The sequence below is a fragment of the Ursus arctos genome, unplaced genomic scaffold, assembly GCF_023065955.2.
Source record: "Ursus arctos isolate Adak ecotype North America unplaced genomic scaffold, UrsArc2.0 scaffold_23, whole genome shotgun sequence".
NCBI classification, from domain to species: domain Eukaryota; kingdom Metazoa; phylum Chordata; class Mammalia; order Carnivora; family Ursidae; genus Ursus; species Ursus arctos.
In genome coordinates, this window is record NW_026622908.1 from 7,833,005 (window position 1) to 7,858,909 (window position 25,905).

The 25,905-nt window shown below is 54.2% G+C and overlaps 1 protein-coding gene across 2 annotated transcripts in view; it reads right to left on the reverse strand.

Annotated features, from left to right (window-relative positions):
• Positions 1-3,028: 3,028 nt before the first annotated feature.
• The window catches only part of USH1C (USH1 protein network component harmonin), a 45,708-nt gene continuing 22,831 nt past the window's right edge, over positions 3,029-25,905 (reverse strand). Inside the window, exons 15-26 of one of the 2 annotated variants that reach the window (XM_057317086.1) lie at positions 24,652-24,701; positions 20,598-20,750; positions 18,935-19,051; positions 17,906-18,388; positions 14,688-14,807; positions 13,642-13,692; positions 10,971-11,012; positions 10,393-10,446; positions 10,001-10,100; positions 7,298-7,404; positions 5,859-5,914; positions 3,029-3,524 (exon numbers count right to left, since the gene is read on the reverse strand). In XM_057317086.1, coding sequence (XP_057173069.1) covers positions 3,512-3,524; positions 5,859-5,914; positions 7,298-7,404; positions 10,001-10,100; positions 10,393-10,446; positions 10,971-11,012; positions 13,642-13,692; positions 14,688-14,807; positions 17,906-18,388; positions 18,935-19,051; positions 20,598-20,750; positions 24,652-24,701 — 1,346 coding nt within the window. In that variant the 3' untranslated portion in view covers positions 3,029-3,511. Of the gene's footprint in view, positions 3,525-5,858; positions 5,915-7,297; positions 7,405-10,000; positions 10,101-10,392; positions 10,447-10,970; positions 11,013-13,641; positions 13,693-14,687; positions 14,808-17,905; positions 18,389-18,934; positions 19,052-20,597; positions 20,751-24,651; positions 24,702-25,762; positions 25,837-25,905 lie in introns of both variants that reach the window. The other variant, XM_057317085.1, reaches the window with a different exon arrangement.

Consider the following 25,905-nt stretch of genomic DNA (forward strand, 5'->3'; position numbering starts at 1 on the left):
TAATGTCTTATAATGATTAAATGTCACTACACACTTAGGGCTCAGCACAGTGCTTGACACATAGCAAACATCTAGAAGTTAGTAGCTATCTTACTCCTCCCAAGGCCAGTGTGTAGGCCCCTAGGCTACAAACCCTAGGTCCTAGGAGGGCAGCTATGTCAGGCTCTCTGGCCCTCTGCCCTCTCCCTATGCCAGCCCCACCTGCCTTTCCCAGGGGTCACTCCTGCTCCCTCCAGTTCTCACAGAGGCATGGCCAGCCGGGGCCCCAGGGAGCGGGGAAGGGTCATACCAGGGACAGGAGAAGAAAAGGGTTTTAGCTCTGGAAACAGATTCTTATCCAAATCTCAGCCTGGGGAATTCGGCTGGAATGGGTGAAAACCCGCTTTCCAGCCCTGCACAGGCCCAAAGGGGGGTGTCTTGGAAGCACAGAGGCTGTAAACTTGGCCCTTTTACTCTGACTTCCAGATGCAGAGGTGAGAGGCTCAAAGCCGCTCAGCATCCCCAGGGACTCGCTGTGGGAAGCAGCTTCAATAAGATGGATAAAATGCCAGAAGTCCAGAGTCAGAAGGCATCCTTGAATTCCCAGCCTTTTCAGTTTTTTTCCCACTGCATGGTGCGGTAGAAATGGCAGCTCTGCCACCAACTTAGGGGGACCCTGGATAAGTCACTGCTCCCTTGGCCTCAATTTCCCCAAATACCCAACGATAGGGGTTAGATTCCAAGGTGGCAAATGGGGTTCACCTTGTGGACCGGATCCGATCAGTCGTTAGTGGCTGCCTGGCTGGCTGGCCAGAGCCCCGGGATTGAAGTAGTAACGAAGGCCGTGCGCGTGGAAGGGAATGGGCGGTGCTTGGAATGGATGGGTTTTTTAGTCTCAGCACTGACGTCGATTCTCATGCCTGGCCCAGTCCCCTCGGTGGACTCTGGCTTCAGCAGTGCTCCTCATGGCCCCCACAGATGGTCAGGAGCTGCTTGAGGCCCCCACCTCTGTGCACATTCTCTGGACCGTCCCACTTCTTACCTCGTTAATGCCAGTGTCTGCTGGGGAGAGCTCTGGACTTTGGATTCAACATGGAACAAACTTTTCAATACATGAGAACTGATTTCCTTGATGATAGATGAGAGGGAGTCAGGCCTCAGAGAAAAGGAAGCTGGAACCCATTGCAGCCCCCACTCCCCGCCAGCTCTAGACAAACGGATGCCTCAGGACTTCTGTCATCCAAGTCCCCAGCTTCCCTTGGTTCTCTCTTCCTGCCCCGCCCAGGGGCACACCTTCCTGGCCTTCTTCTCTAGCCAGGGGCTCTGAGCCTTCTTGATCGTGTCACTCACCAAGTCTTGATAAGCACTGATAAACGCATTCACTGTGAGGTGCCAATAACTAAAAATAGCGGAGATGAATCGGACCTGGTGAGGTTCCAGGCACCCACAAGCCCACAGCTTCAGCAGCGGTATTTGCAGGTCACAAGAGGAGGGAACCATCACTGAACAGCAGAACACTATTTGTTCTTCAACTGTGGGGAGAGTTGTTCTGCCAACGGTCTAGAACTTGAGACGTTCCAGTGAGGGGGGCCCTGCCCACACGGGCTCCCATGGAGAAGGGTGTGGTCCCTGGAGCCAGAGTGCCTGGGCTTTAAATGCTGGTTCCACTGCTTCCTCACACGTGACCTAGCAAAAGTCACTTCACCTCTTTCTACTTCAGGCTTCTCGTAATAAAATGGAGTTGGTGATAGCAGTGGTACCTTCCTCATAGAGTGAAGGGGAGTAGATGAGCTTAGTGCTTAGAACAGTAGCTGGCATGCGGTCAGTGCTGTCTCAGTGTTGGCTCTTACCACCAGGCTCTTGGGGCGCCATGCACCAATTCCAGTCATCGCGGTTTGAGATGGCAGGCACCAGGGTCCAGCCCAGTCCCTGTATGTGGCAGGTGTCAGTGAATATGAGCTCCCTCCTTTCACCTACATTTTAGAATCATCTCCGGAACCAGGTTAGGAGCTATGTAAGAAAACACAGAGAATTTCTCGGTGTGGTTGCTGTCTCTGAGAGCCGGCTACTAGAAGGTCATTGTGGCTTTGTCTCCACTGAGATCAAAGAGTCCAGCAGTTTCTCTCTTTCTCTTTCTCTCTCTGCCCCTCCCATTGAGCACGACTCGATGCCCACAGTCCTGGCTGCCTAAGCAGCCATGTTGGGTGGGACATGACCCGCCACCTGCCCAGCCTCAGCTGATTGGACCTAGGACTGGTCCGTGGCCAGGACCGCCCACTCAGATTTTGCCTGGGGAATTTGGAGTTGGGAAATGGACACTGAGCCAGCTCAGGCTGAGCTCTGAGGACACAGGAAGGGGTGGCAGAGACAGGAGGCCTCAGCTGAGAGACCCATTCTTCTAAGACACCTTGAATCAGAACCACCTTCCACTTCCAAGTCTTAGGAGACCCAGGATGCCATGTCTCTTAGTCTTGGAGTTCCACGAGGCCCCTCCTCTGATGACCCCTCTTCCCGGGAGACAGCCTGAGAGCATCCCTGGGCCCTGTAACCGGGAGGGCCTTGACTTACCTCATGCCAGCCCCTTGGAGTTATACCCTCCTGCCTCAGGCCCTAGCTTCTTTCCATGAGGTCCCACCAGACGGAATTTCATGCACCTCCCTCCCTCCCATCCTGTCTTGGTGACCTCAGGAGAAGCAGCTGTGGTCATGCTGCCCCTGAGTGAATCTGGGGTATCCTGTGCTTAGAGGTAATCCTCTGGGGCTCCTGCCTTCAACTGTGCTTTCTGGAATTGAGCAAAGTCCCTATCGCATGGCTTCATTTCCTGCCATCTTTCTCTGAGAAGACACAAAGCCCAGCCCAGGCCATCTCCTGTGGCCCCAGCCCCCTGCCCCAAGCCAGCCATGGCCATTTCATCGTGTCTTTCATGTTGCACCCAGATGCTAGCACTGGGTCCTGTTTCCCACTTGATAAGGGCCAAGACTGCATGTTTTTAATTTGAGAGTCTTGCATCTGCTGCCCTAATCCACACGCACTCCCGGAAGCTGGAAATGAAAGCAGTTTATTTTGTTAATGGTTCGGAGGCAAGTTTGTGGCAGCAATTAGCAGGAGCGAGAGGAGAGGGAGGGGGAGAGAGTCCCAGGAATCAGGTCCTGTTAGAAATCAAGGGAGACTCTTGATTTCTTGAGAATTCCCTTGACTTCTTGAGAATTCCCTTGACTTCTTGAGATCTAGGGCTGGGAGAGACCAAATTCACAGAACTGGAAGAAAGAAATGAGAGTCTGGATCCCAGGGGCCCTCTTCAAAACTGCTGCTTCCTCCCTCCGTGGTGACCTTCAGAGGAGTGGCCTGTGGTGTTCCTCACGCAGCCCTACTTCAGGGCCAATGGGAGTCGAAATCCGGGGGTGTAGGCTGTAGGCTTTCAGGGTGCCTGCACGCTGGCCTCTCTCAAGGCTGGTTCCAGGCTTTGTGTTCAGGAGGGTGGGTCCAGGGCTCAGTGGCTTCTCAGGGCGAATCTGGTTTCTCCCTCTGGACTTTAGAAGAAGGTCCTGTGGGGAAGAGGAAACAGAGCAGGGGGGGTGCAGGCCTTGTGGGTACACACTCGCCCCAGGGAGCACCTTCCCTGGAGGCACCAGGTGGGTGCCAAGCAGCCACACAACACACAGGAGGCCAGGGCGAGCAGGAGAGATACGTGGGATAAGCTAGGAGGGGACCAGAAGGCAGGGGGGCTGGGGTCCCTCATGAAGAACACATGACAAGTAGCAGAAAACACAGGGCCATTGAGGCCATCCCAGGAGCCATGGCATAGCAGGCCAACTGTCTTGGGAGCGTGAGGCCCTAATGTTTTGAGAAACTTGTAACAGAAAAGTCAACAAGTCCAGGCTTGGGTTGGCCCCAGATACTGCCAGCTGTGGGCCTCAGGCCACACCAAACACCAGTCCATGGCTACCTGCCAGCTCTGTCCATGAGCACAGCTCTGTCACAGAGCGGGAAACACAGCTCCAAACTGGGCTCCACAGTGTCCCCCAGAGGACACCGTTAAGGGAGCTGGAGCCGAGGGAGAGAGAAGGCACAGAGGACAGTTTGGTCCAAGCCGGGCTCAAGCCATGACAAGTCACAACAGGACATGAACAGCTCTGAGAGGCCAACCCTGGTTCTTTGGACCAGCCTGAATTGCCCTGGCTCTGCCCAAGCATCGGGGCCCGGTGGTGCAGGGGCTCCCAGGGGGTGGTGTTCCCAGGGAAGGGAGGCACATTTTGCTGAGGATACCTCTGGGGGGGAATCCAGGCTGTACTCCCTTGGGCTCACCCAGGCCATCATGCCTGGTTTGAGGCACTGTCTGTGCCCAGCAGAGAGTGGGGCTCACTGTTCCCATCCTGCTCCTGTGGGTGCCGCAGGGGACCCCTGGCAGGTCTCAAGGGCCATTAGGATACCCGGGTCCCGAGCATGCTACAGACTGGGCTCTGCTTGCCTTCTCTGAGCAAGACAGTCTTTGAGTTGGACAAAATTCCAGGTTGGCTCATAGCAGGCCTGGATGGCACTTCAGGGATGGTGCCTTGTACAGCCCTCCAGACGCCAGTCCAAAGAACCCGCCAGCATGGGCAGCAGACGGCCACTGCACGCAGTGTGGACAGACAGGGCCCTGCAGCCTGCCTGCCTATTCACCGTGGGGGGCTGCCGGGCTCCAGCTGCAGGAGGAGCCTGTGTCTGGGCACGGGAGCACGGTCTTCAAGGACCTTTCGGACCGGCTGGGGGCTTTCGGCTGCAGTGGAGGGAAGAGAAGAGCTACATACGCAGAGCAGAGCGGGAAACACAAAACAGGGCTTGGTTATTTCCAGGCAGAGCTCCATCAGACCTTTCCCTGCACTTGCCTCCTGCTCCGGGTCCTGCCTAGGCCCTGGGTCCAGAATTAGTTCCTATAAGACCTTGATTTCTCCTAGATGTGCACAGAACTCAGCCCGTGCTGGGCAGAGGAAGGAAAGCCAGCTCAGCCACGACACGCAAGCAGGGGCTGAGGAATACATGGGCGGGTGGTAGGAAGGTGAAGAGGATGGAGACTAGACACCAGAGAGGCACACAGAGAGAGAGAGAGAGGAGAGAAATGGACACACAGTAACAAAGACTAGCACGGACTCAGGCCAGGTATCAAGGAAGCAAGAAAAGGAGAGGTTAAGAGAGAAGGGGGAGAGCAGGAAGGAGAGAGGGGAAGATAGGAGAGAGAGATTGATGCAAAAGATGCAGGAGAGGGAGAGAGAGAAAGGAGAGACAGAGATGGAGAGAAGAAAGACACAATGAGATAGACCCATATAGACACAGAGACAGGAACGAATCAGATACATGGATAGACAGACATACAGGGCATCGTAGAGCAAGATGGAGATTGGCCCAAGCTCCCTGGAGATCCTGCGGGATGGGGCCAAATCCTGTGGTCCTGGCTGCTCAGGGACACAGCGCGAGGGAATGCGGTCATGTATCGGGAAGAACCACTAGACAGTAAAAGACATGGAAATCTTTAAACTAGCTGATGATGGTGTGGGGGATGAAGTCCTGAGTGGAAAATCAGAAATCCTGAGTCTGTCCCAACTTCACAGTTTTCTAGGTCTGGGACCTTGACTATCTCTGGGCCTGTTTTTCATATGTAAAGAAGAATCTGCACAAGACAGCCTTGGAGGCAGCTCTGACGATGCTGACACTGTGACACAGTGACTTAGTTCTAGGCTCTCTCTAGCCTGGGAGCTTTTTAGGATCGATGACTATTAGAAGATGTGTGCTCAGACCAGTCCTTCAGGCTGGATGAAGGCTGAGGGTGGACTGGGAGAAGGTGGCCAAGATTCTGGAGGAGGAGAAAGAGGAAGCAGAGGGCCAGGTGCTGAAACACTTACAGCTCATCGTCGTACTCCTTCGGGGGGCAGACGGCAACAACAAGGTCGATCCAGTCCTGTGGGAAGAAGCCCTGTGACTCTGGGGCACGCTAAGGGATTGGTGGTATGTCTTCCCTTGACATTCCATTCCTATTCCTGGGCACCATGGCTCAGGATCAGCTGGCTGGGGCCTTCTTCCCATGGTGGGGGTGGGCCCTGGAGGGGCTGGAGGTCCTTCTGATGGGGATGGGCCTCATTGTGCAGACCCATGGTCTGGGGAAGCTTTCAGTCTCTGGGGCTTCACACCATAGAGGCCAAGATTTACAGACCCTCGAAGGACACTAAGTTCCCAAATGTTGATCTGTGGACGGGCCAGGCAGCAACCTCAGAATCACCTGGGGGATTTCTTAAAACTCTAGACTCATAGACTTGGCCCCTGGAGATTTCGGGTAGGTCCTGGGAAACAGTACTTTTAACAAGATCCCGAGGTCACTCTGATGCACATCCAATCAGGGAACTTTAGGCTTAGCTTTCTGACCCTAACACTTAAATCCCCTCACTGGCATCATTGCCATCTTTGGCTTATCCATCATTGTCCACCCTTGGCTTGGGTGTATCCAATAAAAAGTATGTGATATATCACTGGGTCCCTCTACCATGCAGTAACTCCTAACATTGCACTGAAATCTCTCCGCAGGGCTCCTTCCATCCAATCTAGTTCTGCCCTCAAGAAACACAGAGAACACTCCTGCTCCCTCTACCCTAATGCAGCCCTTCAGATAATCAAAGACAGTTATCATGTTTGTTACCCGTGAGTCTTCTCTTCTCCACATCCCTTCATGTGGGTCCCAGGCCCATCTGGTCGGCTTGCTCGGCTCTGAACTTAATACCTCAGGCTCGGCTGCCTGCATACAGTTGCACAGGTTGTGCACTGCACAACACAAGAGGGCACCATCCACACCGTAATCTGTAGGAGGGCATCCCTTCGGATTGCACAGTGCACAGCCTGGAAGATTATGTGTGGTGGCCTTGACTTGATTATGTGTTGTGGCTAATGAGTACAGATCAGACTACCACCAGACCCTCCTCCATTTTGGGCACTCTACTTCTGTTAATGCTTTCCAGTAGCCCCAAGCATTTTTGATTCTTGATCAGTGTGCACTTAGAGAAGACCTGAAGTCTTTTATTTGCATGGGCTGCCATACCTGGTCTTCTGGAGTCTGTATTTGTGCCACTTGCTCTTTGGACTCAAGGTGGGAACTGACATTTATTTTTCTGAATCCCATCATGTCATATTGAGACCATTGGCTGGATGGGTTATGTGGATGTCACCCAAGAATGTCCTGGCCCCTGGATACCCACCCTGGGATGGGGCATCCTGACTGTAAGCTCTGGCTACAGAGGCCAGGGTTTAAGGCAGGCAGGAAGGGGAGGAAGGCAGGGAGGGGGTTTCCTCTTACCCCCTGACTCCAGGCCTTCTGCAGTGTGGCCTCAGCCTCAGCCAGCGTGTAGTCCGTCACGATCTTGCCATTGATCGCCATGACCTCATCCCCTTTCACAATGCCACCTACAAGATGAGGAGGACTGGTCAGCTGGGCCGTATGTGGCGTGTGCCTGGCCCAGGACTTGGCAAAGGCGGGGGACAGGAGGTCACTGTAGGGCTGCAGAAGGAGCCTGACTCCCAGCTTCTGATGGGCTCAGAAGGCACAAGGGGATACAATCCACCAATTTACTCAAAGAGCGCTTCCTACGCAGCCTGCCCACACTCCCTCACCCCCGCTCAGTAGAATGTGGACACCACTGAGGAACCATTGTTACCCTAGCCTTTGCTATTACAGAGGGAGGCAGGCCTGCATTACCCACGAGGTTATCAGAAACACGAGCTAGTTCTGTGAGCTGTCCCTGTCTGTGCTCCAGCCCTGCCAGTGTGCGTCAGGCCCCTGACCAGGCCAAGCTCTTTGCTACCCCAGAGTCTTCTCATGTTGTTCCACCTGGGACACTTGCTCCCCCTCTGTCTTCTCTGCTTCTAGGGCTGAGGTGAAACATCTCCTCTTCAGGGAGGACTGCTCTGACCTGCACGCAGTCCCGAGCAGGTCTTTCCTATTGTTCTCTCAAAGCATCCCAGTCTCTTCCTGCAGAGCGTTGTCACAATTTGTGGTTATATATCTATTTGTTGACTGATGGTCCCTCCCACCAGACTGTCAGCTCCGTGAGGTCAGGGGCTGTCTCTTTGGTTGACCACTATATCCACAGCACTTGACGTAATACCTAGCACAGAATAGGAACTCTATATATTTCTCGAATAAGTGAATGATGTTAAAGGTCTTCCTGGATAAGATGACCTGTAGTTTAATAAATTTGGGAAAAGCTGAGTTATAAGCTAAGCAGTTACTCACTGCAGAACTTGTCAGAGCCTTGAATATGCTAATTATGTATTATGGCTCTCCAAGAAGTGGGTAGATTGTGCATAGTTTCTCATACATCTTCAACTTCACAATCTTTAAAGAAATGTTTTTTAAGGACTTTTTTTTAGTTCTGGTGTCCACAGCACATTCTCTGGATTGTGTTGAAATAGATCACCCAGAAGTCTCGCAGGCAAGAAGGCTGTAGGAATATAGCGTATGATACTGAGGATGGTGTGGCACATGTGCTCCTGGGGAAAATGTCGCCAGCTGCTGGTGTGTCCAAAGCAGCGTGGGGCCAGCCTGTAGACAGCAGCTTCCTCTGGCAAGTGGGCCTGGGGTGAGGTGACTTTCACTCTTTCCTGTTGTACAAATTCCAGATGGAGCCTCAGAAGCAATATGGCAGTGGTTGGGCTGGGGCTTTGTAAGGAGAGGAGGGTCCCGGAAAAGTCACCCATTTATTCCGGTCCTCTTTCCCTGCCAGATACAGCAGACAGCTGTCTTTCTCTCAATTGGCCCCGAAGTGAGGACAGAGGCAGAGGACGGTGTGGGCCGGGAGGGCAGCCTTGGGCCATGGCAGCTGCCTAGCTGAGTGGGGCCCCCTCCACAGCTGAAATGACAGCTCAAGGTGTGGCTGTGAGAGGCAGGCCTGAGCTCACCAAGGCCATGGTGTCCGAGCTGGACTCGCCTTTGTAACCCACAGAACCAGGTGACTTTCCTGTCACTCCGCCTCCTGCCTCAGGTGCTCACCCACCTGCCATTCTCCCGACCGCAGCCTAGCGCTGCCCAGGAAGGACCTGACCATGGGATTCCCGCTCGGGCCTGGAAGGGTGAGGGGCCCAAGGCTCCTCCTTCGAGGCCACTGACTCCTTCACGAAAGACCCAAAGCTACTGAAAAGGTTCCTGACTTTGGAAGAAGAAATTGGTAATGGTGAGTCTTGGACACTCTCGGGCAGGTGAGCGGGCTTAAGGCAAGAGTAGAGCAAAATGACCAAACTGCTTGGGGGCCAGTCCTGCTTCCACCACTTAGCAGCTGGTCCTTGAACAAGCATTTTACCTTTCTGTGCCTCAGTTTCCTAAGCTGTAAGATGAGAGGTATAACAGCACTACTTTTGGTGCTGTCGTAAGGATTAAGTGAGTTAATAATACACGTGAACACTTTAGACACAGAGAGGTGCACGTACTTAGAATCACATCCGGCACATGGTCAGTTCTTGACAGATGTTGACCCTTATTAAGAGGACAGGGAAGGCTTGGATGCTTTCTCTCCTGCCTTTACATGTGCTGTGCCCTCTTCCTGGAAAGTTCTTTCCCACCATCATGAGGCTAATATTGACTTATCTTTTAAGGCTCAGCTCAGGTATGGTGCTTGTAAGGAGCCTTCCCGGGGGCCCCCTTTCCCTTGGTGGGTTGGGGCCCCTGAGGGTCCCACAGTTTTCCTCCATACCCCCAGTCCTCTTGTCAGCTCTTAGCAGACTGCGCTGTTCTGGCCTGAATCTGGCAATTCTGAGCATGTTTTCTCCACTAAATGGGGAGCCCCGGAAGGCAGGGTGGGGTCTGGTTGGCTGTATGCCCATAGTCCTGGCACCATCATATGCCCACGGGCAATGTGTGGGACTCAATAGATGGAAGGGTGGATCCAGATGGGGGAATTCTTGGGCAACAGTCGGTGCACTCCGAGTGGGCAGCCGTGTGCTTTCCTGGGACCCTGTACAATCACCGCACCATCCCCAAACTGGGGCATGGCTTGTCCCCACTCACCATGCCGCTCAGCAGCTCCCCCCTCGTACACAGCTGAGACGACCACCTTCCCGATCGGGGAGTCCACACCGCCTTCCAGGGCCAGATCTAAGGATCCCTCCTGTTTGGAGAAAAACAGGTCTTCGAGAGCCAAACTGTGGACACCTGGGTAACCAGGAGCCTCTTGACAGGGCTACAAAGATGGCTGGAGAATTCATGGGGCCAATGACAGTGCCATCAGGATGTGTGGTCCCACCACAGAAGGGGACATCCCTGAGGGAGAAAGGAAAGGGTGGGGATCTGAGGAGTCACCCAGGAGTCCTCTCCAGAGTCGGAGGAGCAGGGCACCAAGATGGGAGAGGGCTGGGGCAGAGAACGGTGGCGGCCCACCTCGCCTCCACGTGCCCACGTACCTTCTTAACGCGCAGGAGCCGGACATCCTTCCCTATGATCTGCTCTGGGGTGAACTAGAGGGAACAGACAGTGGGGAGCTCTGAGTCTGACCGGAGGATGAGGCTGGGGGGTCTGACAGAGTACATGGACAAGGGATCCTTCCCTGCCCCACACCCATCGGTCTTCACCTGGGGGTCCCAGGCCTCATGGAGGCCACATGGACACACACGGAGCTGCCCACAGAAATCCCAGATCCATTCTTCCCGAGACTATTGTGAGGGCGGGGCGAGGACATGCCCTATAAGCACCCAGCAAACCACAGAGCACGTGATACATAGTCAGTGCTGAGCAAGTGTAACTGCTCCCATAATCCCACAGGGCCCCAACACACACGCCAGGCCTGTGGGTCACACTAGAATGCTGTTTGCAAGGAGCCTTCACAGGAAAGAGCAGATGGGGTTCCCTGGGGCTCCTCATGTGCCCCACCTCATCCCTGGGACCCCCAGGGCCCAGAATGCATCACAACGGAGCACACTGTAACGTCCCCCCCCCCCCAATTCCTGGGATTACTCCCTGGGGGAGGAGAGTTCTCTCTCACCATGGAGTAGGGGTCAAAGCCTTCCTCATATTTCCGGAAATCCTGCAAGCGAAGGGAGGGTGTTAGGGCCACAGAGTAGAGTTCCCTGAGGGTCACCGCGGGAAGCAAGCTTAGGGCAGAGGAAGAAGTTGTGAATGGGTCAGATGTAAGGGAGAGAGTGGGGGGCCAGATGTGGCCTGGATGGGGATGTAGGGAGGAGGCTGGAAGCCCCAGTAGCCCGAGCAGCCCTGCCCGGGGAGAAGCAGGAAGCTATGCAAGCATTTGAAGGAGCCCAGCCCTGGACCCTGCATTGTTGCTGCGGGGTGGGCGTCTGTGGCTTGGTGGGGCGCCCGCTGATGTCCAGGTGGTCTGAGCGGCCCGTGTCAGCCTTGCCGAAGCTGTCATCTACCCAAAGCCTCAGGTCCTTTAGGTCCTACCTGAGTTCCTCCAAGTGCTTACGTGAGGCCAGGTTCAGGTTCTGGGGGTGAAGGCCCACTTTTCTTCACCCCGTGCTCTGACCCCAAAGAAGGACACCACTACTCAAGAGACAGCTCTCCCTGGGGAATCCGGCCACAAGATGACTGGGGTGCAGGGCAGTGGGCAGTCCCAGAGGAGCAGGGGCGTCTGTGCTTGCCCAGTGCCTAGCACTGTCGTTAATGCTTTCTAGAATGTAAGAGGCCTCCCAGACCCTTAGCCAGGAGAGGATGAGGGAGAAGACTTATCTCAGGGAATCTGGCTTGGCAAGGGCTGTGGAAACAATGTCCCCGAGATGTAGAAACAAAGTGGTAAGACGGAAGATGGGGGCATCCTGCCTTCCTAGGCATCCCCCACAGAGAGCGGGAGCCGGGTGTCCACAGACTCAGGGGCCAGGCATGCCAAGTCCTAGGCAGCAAAGCCTAGTCCCCATGGACAGGTGGGAGCAGAGGAGAGGCCCTGTGACAGGGGCACAGGTAGGCCCTGCTGGACTGAGTGGAACCATCCCCAGCACACAGTTCCCTGGGCCACACCAAGTGTCCCCACTGTCAGCATCAGGGGGAGGCCACTGCTTTCTCTATGCCCAGCATGCAGCAACCAAGCTCTGGGCACGAGATGGCAACCAGACCTCAGCAGGTGGCTCCCTGGGCATCAGTCTGCCCTCCCTCCTCATCCAGGCTTTGTCACCCAGGCTCAGCCCCACAGAGCCTGGGAGTTTGGAGGCTGGCCCCGCTCAGAGGCCACTCCCAGGTCAGTCTATGGGCATCAGGGCAGCAGACAGAGGAAGGGATGCAGCAAATCCATGGGCAGGAGAGGTCACTAGGCAGGATATGGAGTCAATGCTCTTTCACTGAGGGCCCTGACTACTTCTGGCTATTTCTTCTAGAAAACTGGACAGTGCTGGCTATGGGCTTCCCCTTCTCTCTCCCTGTGAGAATCTGCTCTCAGAATGGGCATGATGGCAAGGGTTTGTGTCTTGTGTGAATTTAGTTCGTAGACTTAAGCCACTACAGCTGGTCAGCCCTTGAAGAGGGAGCCTAACCCTTCATCCAACGGATGGAGAAACTGAGGCCCAGAAAGGTGACATTCATGCCCCTAAGGTCACCCAGCCAGTGGGTAGTGGAGCGAGAGTCTGACTTCCAGTCTGGGTCCTTGGGCTCCTCCCTTCCAGCCTCTCTCCCTTGGAGGGCTGTCTGTGCCCTAAACAAAAGGCCTTTAATGTCTATCTCATGATAGACAGTGGGGATGGTGGAGCAGGGAGGAGCCCGACCGTGGAGCCTGACCTCTTGAATGCAAATCCCGGGCCTGACAGGAGCTGTGACATCATGGGCACCTTTCCTAACCTCTCTGCTTCAGTTTCTCATCTACTTACCTCCTAGGGTTGCTAAAAAGATTAAACGAGTTTATATACATAAAGTATTTAGACACGGTGCTTGGCCCAGTGTTAGCTGTCGCCTGTCAGTCCCCAGTCCTGGGCTGGGAGCAGCCTCCTTTGCAAACTCCCATGTATCCCTGTGAAGCTGACACCTCCCCGGCACTCTGCCTGTAGTCAAATCAGCCTGCGGTGTGATAGTGGGTTAGCAGTGGGGTTGGCGGCAAGATCTTTCTCTATCTGGGGGTCTCTTTCACCGGTGGTGAGACTGCCAGCCCAGTGGCTGGCTCTGTGAACGTAAGCCCCCAGGAGGTGCGAAAGTAAGGGGCTGCTTGCCTGATACCACTCATGGACCAGGAAGGACATCCATATCCTTGCATGCAGGAGTACCCCGGGCAGGTGGAGGACCTGGACCACCACTCCTCCCTGACTGGCTCAGGTTCAGGCAAAGCTGTGATCTGCCTCGAAGGGACAAGACAGGGGAAGAGGCAGGGAGACACCTTCTCTCCTAGGGCTGGAGGGAGGACCCATCTTGGCCTCTGCGACCGTCTGCGGCTTCCCTCTGTCCTCTCCTCTTTGGACAAACAGTGGCAAAAGAGCAGAGCCCCCAGGGATCCTGCTGCTTTCTCAGCTGGGGCATGGGGTCTAATAAAGCCAGGGTGCCCTCCTGCTATGAGACCCTTCCCCACTCCTGGCGGCAGGCAACAGGGTCACAGCTCTGGCCTGCGGCTCTGGCAGAGGGCCCTTGGGCCGCCTCGGGGCCAACTGGCACTCCCAGAGAGAAGTCGGAGCAGGAGGGACGGGGGTGGCGGGAAGGACTACAGACACACGCGGGTATCGCTTTACTTGTCTGAACGCTGTCTGATAAACCACCATCCTCTTCAACATCTCCTGCGGCTGCCAGAAACAAAAAAAAAAGTTCCATGCTGGACGTTACCAATAGGCCTCGTCTGCCCTCTGGTGCCAGACTCTGGGCCTGCCAGCCTGGGGCTGCCAACATCCCGCTCCAGGCAGACACAGCGCCGGCCCGGCGCCCCCAGACACGGCAGCTACCCGGCTCTAGTCAGGCAGACACCACCCTCTGTCACGGGCCAGGGAACGTCCCTCGGATGCATCGGCAGGTGATCCCAGGGGCATGAACTTTGCTCTTTGGGGAGCTGACAGGACAGCAAAAGCTCAAAATAAGTCTCTGAGCTGTCCTGCCCTGACATTTGGATAGGGTTTCCTTGAAAGGGGAAGAAAAATTCTGGCCTGACTCTCTTCCCACCGTGGGTGCGAGGCCAGTCCGTGCCTGGCACCCCCCGGGGCATGGGGTTCCACGTGAGTCCCAGCTCCCACAGCCTTAGGCGACTGGGGATGGGCAGACCCTACTGCTCCCCCAGGACCACGCCTCACACTCCCAGTCCAGTGAGGAGTGAGGGGCGAGACGGAGAGAGTGAGTGGCTCCGCTCTGGACGGTACCCCATCTGAGGGTGTTTCGCGTCGTGCCTCGCCAGGCCTTAGGGGCCGAGGCCAGGGCCAGTGGAATCACTGGACGTTTGGCAAGATGGCAATGTAGGTAAGGGCTTGAGCTCTCGGGTCTGACTCTGGAGTAAGTGGTAAGATCTGGCTCTGCCTTGGGTAACCGACTCAGCCCCTCTAAGCCTCAGTCTCCTGACACACGGTGGGCTCGAAAGCAGCCTGAGCTGTTACCATTCTTACTTCTAGAGGGATCTCCAGCCTGTTTGGGACCCACATGGATTCATCTTTTGGTCAACGAGAAGTCAAGAGCTAGCTCTTAATGTCAGGTGGTGTCCCACCTCACTCCCTCCAGAGGCAGCAGAAGCCAGAGGAGACAGACAGCCCTCGTCTGCTCCGCTGGAGATGCCCTGGAGGGGACCCGAGGGGCTTACCAGGACCTCAGATTTCACAGCTGGCCTGTAGATGAAGTTGGACTCCTGATGGACCATGACAGGTTTGGAGATAGTAGACACGCCAGGGCCTCGTGGAGGCTGTGGGCTTGGGCAAAATGTCTACAAGGGTTAGCGTAAGAGAAGCCCACATGAGGGCGTGGCGGGAGTGGCCCAGGCCAACTACGACACACATGCAAATCCACGCCATGCACAGGCTAACTCCCTGGTTCAGTCGCCCTGTTGGAGGTGCCAGGGGTGTGATCTTCAGCAGAGAGACAAGAAGTCCATGGCCACGGTGTGTTTTGAGGCCACAGAAACTACTGGGTGGTTCTACGAAATCAGGAACTTGAGCCAGAGCTGAGTTCGGGGGACGCCCGCAGCCACTGCCACTCAGGGGACACACTTTCCAGGCTCTCTCTCTGTGGCCGTGGGGGCCATCTAGCCTCCTCTCTCCCTGCAGGCTATTCCTTCCGGCCACGGTTCCATTCCCCAGACTGCACACAAAGCATCTGCTGTCCCTGGTGGGAGGGCACCGAGGTGGGGGGGGGACCCGTAAGAGCAGCATCCAGGAGAGCTGACACAACCTGTCTGCATTGCTCTAACACACTCCATCATTGTCGGCCACACAAATCGAATTGGATCACAACCCTGTCCAAATTCTTCTTGGGTCCCCACTGACTGCTGAGCTCTTTGGCTTGACCCGCAAGCCCCTTCATTAATTTCTTCACCTTCCCTTGAGACCCCATCCCTCACTCCTCACCTTCCTCACACTACCTAACGTCAGCCCCCAAGATGCCAGTCTTTCTGGCCTTGATTTCTGCACGTGCTCTTTCCTCCCACTACTTTACCTGCTCAGGTCTTAACTTGGGTGTCACTGCCTTCCAAAAGCCCTCTCTGAGCTTTTTCTCTCCACCCCAATTCATCACAGCACCTCTGTGCCCCCATGTTCCCCCAGAGAGTGTGGCAGTCTCCTGCTTATGTATCTCCTGTCCCCACTAGGCGGTTTGGGCAGGGACTAGGCTGCCCATTTTGTGGTGCTTCTCCGGTGCCAGGCATAGTGGCTAGCATCTAGCAGGTGCTCACTGAACGTGTTGAATGAATGAAGGACTTAGTACTATGGTGGGCACACAGGACGGTGCCTGGGGGTAGATACGGCCCTGAAAACCTTCTGGCGGGTCTGGTGTGGCAGGCATACAAGCCAAGCCAACACGAGTGTTTCCAGACCTGAGGCCTTCAGCTCAGGTCATGATCCCAGGGTCCTGGGATGGAGCCCGATGTTGGGTTCCCTGTTCAGAGGGGAGCCTGCTTCTCCCTCTGCCTCTGCCTCTCATCCTGACTTGTGTGCTCTCGCTCTGTCAAAAAAAAAAAAAAAAAATCTTAAAAAAAATAAGTCTATAGAGTTTACCTCCAATCTCGTGTTTGCAGCTTCACCCACATTTTCTTGTATCCTGAGCTGTCACTCATCATGGTTAATGCCTACTGAGCACCTGCCCGCCATTCTCCTACGGATTACTTTTGAACGAATTCATGGATTAACTCACGTGATCCTCACTACAGGCAGGTGCCATTAGCATTCCCATTTTACGAACGAGAAGCCCCAGGCTCAGACAGGTGAAGTCATGCAGACCCAAGTCGTCCAGCCAGCGGTAGAGCCAGGGTTCAAACCCCGGCGGTTCCTCCTCGCCACCTTTGTTCCCTGTACCTTCCATGCCCTTCCTCCCAGCCTCCATGTATTGTCATCCTTCTAAGCCCCAGCTCATCAGCCCTTTACTCTGCAGAGGCGCCTTCAACCTCCCGTTAGAATGAATCCTCCCCAGAGCACCTGGCCTGTGCCATTTTATAGCTGAATCGTGTCTGCTCAGCCTTCAGATGGCGAAGTCCAGGAAAGCACGGGAGCGCCAATTTCCTCGCTGTCCCCTGCAGCACTGCTCCACTGCTCCCCTACACAAGGCAAGGCTCAATCAATGCTTATTGAGTCAAACTTGTCAAGGAAAAGCTGCTGCCCACCTTGATAGGAGGGACTCACTCAAAGGATATGACCTCTGTGCCAGGCTAACTCAGCTCCCTGTAAACCCGCTCCTGGCTGCGCTCTGGGACAGACGACATCTCTCTGTCAGAGCTGCAAGGCTCGGGACCCATCAGAGGTCTAGAAGGAGTCCCCCGAGAGTCCCCTCCCAGACGCTGCAGCCTTGTAGGCACCCGGGACTTTCTTTATTCCACCTTCCCCCAAGCTCTCCTGAATGCTCTGAAATGCTTACTCTGCTCTTCATGCTGGGCCCTGAATCCATGCAGGGAAGGTTAACGAGAACGACTGATCAGTACCACTGACTGCCCTCTCTCAAAGCTCCTACCCTTGGCTGGCATGAGCTCATTTAGCTCGGACTCAAGCCTGGCCCCGGGGCTACTGCAGCACAGGAATATTTGGTTGGTCCCCCCCGGGATCAAAGCTCCAGATCTTCCTTGGGGATTGCCTCTTCCAAAATAGTCTTTGGATGAAGAACAATTAATAAGAAATATGCCTTTTTGAGAAAGATCACTGTTCAGCCTCCTGACATCCAAGAGAAAAAAAAAAACCTACTCTTTTTATAGTAAATTTGAAGATTTCTAGGAACTCTCTGTCTTCATTTTTTTCTGTAGCTGGAAGTTGGCCGGAAAGTTCTGGGTATTATACTTCAAGCCAATGTAATTGGCAAACTCCATAGAAAATGGCACTGTAATGTCCTAACAGCACCGGACCGTGTTATCCCTGCATTTACAGAGCCTAATACCGCTCCACTGCTTCGCCTCCCCTCCTTCTCCCATTAACTTGGGGATTCGTTTCTCATATTCACCGTTTTCTGAGCTTGTATCAGAAAGTGACTGGCTGTGACACAGAGCTCTGGCTACTGAGTAACACAGCCTTGCAAGTACTATATAGAATGTTACCAGCCCGTACGAGCCAAGAGGAGCAAAGAGAAACCAACAGACATGGAGACAGAGCTGCTCACCGCAAGCATCACGGGCAGGTCACCATACAGGACAGCACTTCAAAACCAGTAGAAAGCAGGCACATGCAGGGTGACCACAACACGCGGATGGGGAGCTCATTTCCCGAAAATGGGTTGGAGTGATGTTTCTTCCAGGCCCCACTCGTGAGAGCAGTGGAGGATGGGGGAAACAGCAGCAGGCCTGCCCACGCTTTCTGCTTCCCAGCTCAGCATGCGGACCCGGGGCAGTACCTTTGGGGTGGGTGGGAAGCTCCGTTCAGGAACAGGGGAGTTAGTGGGCTTCCCACTGTGGTTCTTTGCCTCCCAGTCCTCTGCTGGATTTCCTGTGTCCCCAGCACGGAAGGGGTGGTTGCCCAGTGCCTCTTCCAGTGCCGAGGGTAGCGGGCGGGTAGGAGTCAGGTCTTGGGTGGGAATAGACGGTGGGGGAGGGATGGGAATGGGGGGTGGAGTGCGTTGCACCCAGGGTGAAGACGAGGCACACACGTGGCCTGATGACGGAAGGACAGGGGGTGCAGGGGCCTTGGGGGATGGGTTGGAGGGTGGAGGGTGGGGCATCACGGGTAAGGCGGAGGGAGCCTTGGGTGGGTAGTAGAACATGTCCAAGGGGATGTCATCCAGGTCAGTGGTGTGGAGGTGCAGCCCGCCTGCGAAGCGTCTCAGGGGTGGGACCAGGGGAGACACAGAAGGCGGGGGAAGCGGGGGCCCCCTGGTCATCTGGGGGGTTGCAAGGAGGTTCTGTAATTATCTGACTAGGGCTCCACTTCACAATACATCAAGTATAATGCTTTTCTGTTTCTTTTGCAGCTGGAGACCCACCACCCACAAACTAGAATCATGGGAGGTATCACTTCTCTGTCACCTGGGTGCTCAGGTCAGCCCACGCCAAGTGGCTAGGAGGGAGTGCCCAAATGCGGGATAGTCCCAAGTTATGCCACATGTGGGTGATAAGTAAGGTGACCATACAGGTTATCATCCAAACTGGAACAGACTTGATAGTGAGAGAGGTACTCTTAGCAATGATTCCAGGACAACACGCGTAACGGAGACCATCTCAGATGAGCTAGGACTTAGTGGTCACTCTGGAGATAAGCCCAGAAATACAGATCTGTCCCCCTCCCCAAGAGACAAAGGCAGAGTGGGCTGGTAGGGGCGGCCCTGGACACTGAGGCTTGCCGGTGGCCATCTTGCCTCCCGCTGTCCCCAGAGTGGGTCATTCTGAAGGCAGCAGGAGGGCCTCTGTGGAAAGAAGGGCTCTGTTACCTCTGAAATCTCATTATCAGCAGAGGAAATCTGCTCAAGGCGCGTCTGACAGAGCCTTTCCACCCAATACTGAATCTTTTCCGATTCCTCAAGGTCTTCCCGCTCTGTCTCGGACACCTAGGACCCAAGGACAGTGCAATAAGGAGAGGACAGAGGGCACACCGAGTCACACGTGGTGGCACACTCAAATCAGTAGCCGAGCAGCACTTCTGTAGCACGTGCTGCTGGGTGTGTCCACTCTCCGCGCGAAAACCCTGGCTTGTTCCGCCTTGGCCCCAGGAGAGGTGCAAATCAGGAGGGAGAGGGTGCTGGGGAGTCAGGTGGGCTAACAGCACTTGTAGGCCAGATCAGAGGAGGGGCTCGTGCTTTGTGCAGAACCAGCTGGGATGCGGCTCCCAGAGTCCCCGGGAACTCTTAGGCTCTTGTGATTCTCCAAGAATGGTCCTTTTTTAAGCTCCAAGCACGTTCCAAAAGTTTGACTTTACTCTTTCTCCCCTCTCCAGGCTGCCTTGTCCTCAGAAGTACAAGTTGGATTTTATTTTTAATTTTGTAGCTTATTCGTTCCTAATGCCAGACCTAATGCACTTCACATTTTCCAGGATTACTCTGGTTTTGTAATCTAATCAGCTTGGCATTCTGATTCATGGAAGCATTAAAGAGAAGCAGAATGAATAACGGCTCCAATAGCTAGGGAGTTCAGGTCACCCAGCTCACCTAGGAAATAGGAATTACTCATGCTGGAGGATTGCTTTCTTCATGTCCTGAAGAGGACAGCCTTAGATACATTTCCAGGTTGAAGAGGTCTAGCCTCGGATACGTCCTATGTTTTTGTTTTTTTAAAATTTTATTTACTTGAGAGAAAGAGTAAGAGAGAGAGTGTGAGCGAGCACGCACGAAGGGTGGCGAGGGGCAGAGGAAGAAGGAGACTCCCCACTGAGCAGGAGCCCAATGTGGGGCTCAATCCCAGGGCCCCAAGATCATGACCTGAGCCGAAGGCAGACGCTTAATCAACTGAGCCACCCGGGAGCCCCTGGATATATCCTATGCTGATGGAAGCAGCCTCAGACACCACATCTGCACAAAGGGGTTTTAGCCTCAGACCCATACTCTCAGAGCCAAGGCACGATGGGGAAATCTGGTCTTGCACTTATAACCTGGGTAGAGGGGCCAAACTGACTCGGACCTGATGATAGGTGGATGGAAAGCTAACTTCAGTTCTACAATCTAGGCAGAAGGGTTAGTTTTGGGGTTATACCCTAAGTAAGGAGAGAGACCTCATAGCCACACATAGGCTGGACAGGCCTAGCCATGGACTCATACTCTGGCGGGGCTTGGATGGAGGGGACAGACTCAAACCTCTAGCCTGGTGTGTGAAGGGCTAACCTAAGTGTGACAATCTGGGCAGAGAGGCTAGCCTCAGACCCATACCTGAGCAAGGAGTCTAGTCTCCGTTCCAAACATACACCGAAGCCAGAGGCTAGTTCTCCATGATCCTGGGCAGGTGGGATGATCCCACGTTCCAGAATGAGCAGAAGGGCAGGGCCCACTCCATCCTTGGACTCCACTTGGGGAAAACAACTCCAGCTGGTTCCCTGGGAGCTTGGTGGGGAACCACCAAACTGTGCCCGGGGTGACTCACCCGGCCTGCGAGTAGGACGCGTACCTCCTGGGCCAGCCGGTTGATCTTCAGTTGCTTTTCCTTCTCCAGCATTTCCTCTTTCTCTTTGTAAAGCTTTTGCTCAAACTCTAGTTCCTTCTTATTCTTTCTCAACTCCTGCAGGCTGTCATACTTGGCTTTCTTCTTATCCTTTCCTTTCTGAGCAGATGTGGCAGTGTTTACACGACAAGGATTACAAGGTCGTGTTGACGCTGGCACAGCACGGCAAACAGGGCATTCAGTCCACAACAAGGCCAGAAACCCACCCTGTGCCAAGCTCCTCCCCCAGCTCTGCCCCTCTGCACTGGGCACGGGACCTCGGGTTTAGGGCAGGCGAACTGCTGCTCCCCATTGTGGAGTGGGAGACACATGCCCCGTGTCAGCCAGAAGAACTGGCTTACTTCACTAGCTATGTGACCTTGGGTAAGTGCTTTAACCTCTCTGGGCCTGATTCACCTCATCTCCAAAACAGAAGAAAATACCTGCCCTACGGGCTTGCCATCACAGCCAATAAAATAACATCTATAAAAGAGCTTTATAAACATGAAAGCACTGTATGAATAAAATACGTTGTATTTATGTCCTAGTATCTGGGCACATGCCTTCTCCATCATCTGGAAAGAAAGGTGTCTCATACTTAGGCAACAGAGATACATCCTGGGAGATTCTATGGAAAATCTGGGAGAGCTGGCGAGCCTTATTTGCAGAGATCCTCTGTCCTAAGCTGCAAGAGGTGGGAGCCAGCCTCAGACCCAGGAGCCCAGAGCCAGGGACATGAGAGTTTGCTCTGATGCTTAAGCTGCAGACCATTTAATCCTGTAGAGGCCCTCTGAACCAGGCCCCTGAACTGAGAATTAGCCGGAAACTACGGGACTAGGAGATGAGGGCAGGGGACGAGGATGGCCTAACTGCTTTATACTGACTGCCAGGGTTCAAGAGGATTTGGGATAGGAGACGCAAAGCCACCAGACTCCTTATTTTTCCTGGTGGAACTGGACCCATAAAACCTGCTTTCCTGGCTGCTTCTCCCATGAGATTGCAAGGAAGCCAAGGAGAAAGGAAGGACTGCCTGTGTGCTTAGGGATTTATGCTGATCATCTCGTATGTAGGTGTTATCCCCACTCTCTTGATGAAGGAGCCAGGGCTCAGAGAGGTGAAGGTCCTTGCCCAGCGTGAAACATCCAGTAAGTGGTGGTGCCAGGATCTGGACCTGAGTCTTCCAGGTCCTACCTGTTTGCTCCTGCGCCCAGGTGAGCTGGCAGCACCGGGGGGTGTGGCAGGAGGGAGCGTCAGCCCCATCACACACAGCACAGAGGACAGAGTTAGCACGCAGGAGAGGGGACAGCAGAGAGCGTCAGCATTCTGGAGTATTTCTGTGGGGAGGGGGAAATCTGCCTGTGCACTGAGCTCACCCCCACCCCCAACAAGCCTTCCTGGGGTCTTCTCTCGGAATTCCTGAATCATCCCAGAGCCTAAGGGCAGGAATGAGGAACTGAGTTTCTCAGCACTGGACATACAACTTTGTCCACAGCTGGAGAGGCTTGGGGGTGGCGTTATGGTCCTATGATTGAGTCATCCTGGCTCCCCTCCTACAGACAACACCTACTTCCATGCGCAGGTAATATGCTTTGGAGATGGTCTCCCATCTTGGGGATAGAGGCCCACCCCCAGAGCAGTCTATGAACTACTTGAGAAAATGATTCTCATTGTTGCAGAGTCCTCCTTGGTTCCTCGCCTACCATGTTCATTAGACTCTTGGCTCAGTTGATAGGTGAACCCTGCCATCATATTATAGATCAGACAATTCCCCCAAGAGGAGCTGAGAACATTCTGCCCAATGGCAGCTTGCTAGAATAAGGGCATGACTTCTCACAGGGACCACCATGATAGGAATGGTCATTCTGTTGGTTAAAAAAACAAACAAACAAACAAACAAACACCCCCTCCACCCCAAAAAACTATCAGTGCTAAGATTTTAGGGCCAGGGCTCCTGGATGGGGCAGGCAGATGTGACAGTTTCTGCTCCATTTCCAAGAAAGCAACACCTGTTTACTGATGCAGGAGGTTCTTGTCCACTGACCTCATACTAGTGCCCAGTACACCGGTTATTCAGTTGCGTGGGACCCCCCTCCCCCCCCACGGGACAGGGGGCTCCTGCACGTAGTGCTGGTTTGCGCGATCTAGCAGTCCTAGTGGAAGGCTTAGAACCATGTGCCCTTCAGGCACTGACGCAGACTTGATGGGGCCACAGGCCTGGGAACCCTGAGTGCCAGCGGGACTTACTGCCAATTTAGCAATAAAAGACATTGACTCTTTATCTTAAAAATATCTATAAAATAAGGGCAACTTTGTGCATGGACGATCATGGCTGTAGATAGTCACATGTATTACTTGGGGACTTGGTGTTCTAGATGCTGGGACACAAGGGGTGTCACATGCTCTAGAGAAAGTGATAATGGATTTCCAGAGCCAGCATGAGGGATGTGATTCTGTGGTCCTTTCGGCTGTCAGTTAAATTCATGGCAAATAATCCTTCCGGTCTGGGCCGAGAAGAAAGGCAGATGGGGTATGTGCTCTTGCTTCTACCTGGATGCAATCGTTCTCTCTTTTGGAAATGAAATGAAAACAAAAATACCAGCTATTCAGTGATACTGAGCTAATGAATAGAGGAAAATGGGTCTCCTTTACCAACAGCAATTTCCAAGTGACGTGATTTCCTGTGGGAGGTGTGTGTGGGGAGGAGATGCTCATTCTCTTACATTTGGCTGGTTATTAGTACCTGGAAAAGATTTTACCTCTCCATCTTCTTTTAATTATTTTTTCTAGTAAAATCCTGTGTGTGTGTGCGTGTGTGTGCGTGTGTGTGTGCGCGCGCGTGTGTGTGTGTGCACGCATGCAATGTCCTCTCTAGGTGAGTTCTAATAGAGACAGTGCATAGAGAAGAATTAGAAATCTAACGTAATGAGACATCCTAAGTCACAGAGTCAGACTGTAGGATGAAAAAGACAGTCTCCTGAGACCGGGTCCTTTCTGAGACCATGGCAGTGTGGAAAGGAATCCCCCGTGGTGCTCTGTCCTAAGTTGATTCAATGTCATATAAACCATGATTTGTGTTCCTAGGTAAAGACGTCAACTTCTGTCAGCAATAATATTGCCGTCTATTATTTTAAAAGTATTGTGTTGGAGGAAGGGGGTAGATGTTTCTGGAACATCCGGTATCCCCATTTTACAGGCAAGGAAAAGCTACGTATCATCAAGGTCACCCAGGTGCCACTGCTTTGGTTTCCAGGGGAACTGACATCCCTTGAGAAAGACCCGGTCGAGTGATAACACCTAAATGAGTTCACCCAGATTTATGCTGATGCCTGATTTCCAAATGCCAAGTCATCTCAAATATCTAATCTACAGATATTAACAGCGGCGGTTTCATAATCAAATGCCAAAGTGATTTGGAAAGAAAAAGAACGAGAGTCTTATGGGGCCTGGAGATGCAGTAATAAGATTTAGAGAGAAAGCTCAAGGCCCCAGAGACCAGAAGAACGCATTATCCTGGCACGTGTAGATATTTCCAGGAGAGAGTTAGGACTGGTGTGGCTCTTCGTCTCAACCCGATGCAGCAAATCCCTGCCTGGCAGCCAGTCTCTGTCTGGCACGGCTGGTCTCGCAACCCGTGCTGTGTCTACCCAGCCTGCTATGCCACTGTCTGCCCGTGGCTTCTGTCTTGGCCTCTGGTTCTCACTGACTGAGGAACAAGGTAGAAGTTTCCTGCCATGGCCCTGCCCCTGCCCTGTGCCTCCTGGGGCTGATGCTGATCCAGGCGGTGCCAGATGGTACCCGGGCGGGTCTCGCCCCCTGAATCCTTACCCCCCACAACGCTTCTGTGACAGCGCCCTGGCGTTTGACGTCAGCCTGACAGGGAGGCGCGGACAGGGTCAGCCCTCCAAGTGAGCAGGTCGGGTCACACCAGTTAGAGTTCACAGGAAAAGAAACGAGGCTTGGAAAGGCCCAAACCCACAGCAAACTCAGTGGCAAATGGCACAGCACTCAGCCTCAGTCCTACCTTGCGGATGGTCGGGAATTTGCCATCGTAACGATAAAACCACCCAAAGGCTATAAGAACACAGAGAACAAAGAGATGAGCCACAGTTCCGCTCAGCCAGGTTCCACAGGCGGCAGCCCAGAGTCGGGATCGCAGGGAGCACGTGGCTCTGGGAGATGAACAGCAGCACTGGCAGCCCCAACAGCCAAACTGCACCCTCAGTCCCACTCTCCACTCACCTGCGCCCCCTCCCGGGCTACATAGCAGGAGAAAGGCCCCGATTTCCTAGGGCCCTGCCAACCCGCTTCTCCCGGGGACACTGGCTTCAGAAGTCAGTGCCAGAAAACCAGAGATGGCCCTTGTGGGAGGATGAGGTTTTCCAAATCACAGCTGCCGTCTGTGAACACAGAGCTCTGCTGAAAGAGAACGGGGCCGCTCCTGACAGCTCGTCCCTCCGGCCAAGAAGTGGCTCGAGACAAAAGCAAGCCTGGGGCTCTGCCTAGAACGGCTCTCACACAGAACAACACGGCCTTGTCTCATGGCGCAGCCCACGTGCTCCCCTGTCGATGTTGAGAGAGAAGGCCATGCCCGGGGTCGGCTCTGGGAAAGGCAGCTCAGGCAGCAGTGGTCAGATCACCAGGGCACCAGCCCCTTGCTTTCCCCAGGCGACAGCATGACAGGGAAACACCTCGAACCTCAAGCTCCCTGGGCCAGCAGCGACCCCTTAAATCATCACCCACCCTGCCCCGCTTGAGTTCTAGAACAGGATCTTGACAGCCTTCTGCTGCACCAAGCACTACCCACTTGCTTGCTGGATCTTAGGGGATATCTAGGGAGTCCTGACGGAGGGGCCAGAGCAGCAAAGGAAGGAGCTGGGCTTGGGCAGGGCTTAAACATGTGAACCACTGGTCCAGCTGTTTTGGCGTGCATCTGTGGGCCTTCCAGCCCGGTCACCGGTCCTGTCCTCTGGTTTTGGACTAAGTTCTTGGCTGGGCTTGCAGGAGCTTTGCACCCTCCCGTGGTCCCCACCACGTGCTGGCCCCTTAGAGCTGGGTGTCTGCAGGGCTAGCAGTAGGCGGTGGGCAGGGCAAGCAGAGCAGCAAGGCCAGGGAGCGAAGCGGGGGCTGCAAACCTGCTCTCCCTGCTCCTCCGTGCCTCCATCCGGGTCATCTGCTGGCTCAAGCTCGGGCTCCACTCCCTCATCAGCTACCCGGGAAAAGAGGAGGAAGCTGGTGAACCAAGAGGCACTCGGGAGACCACAAGGCCAGAGGTGCT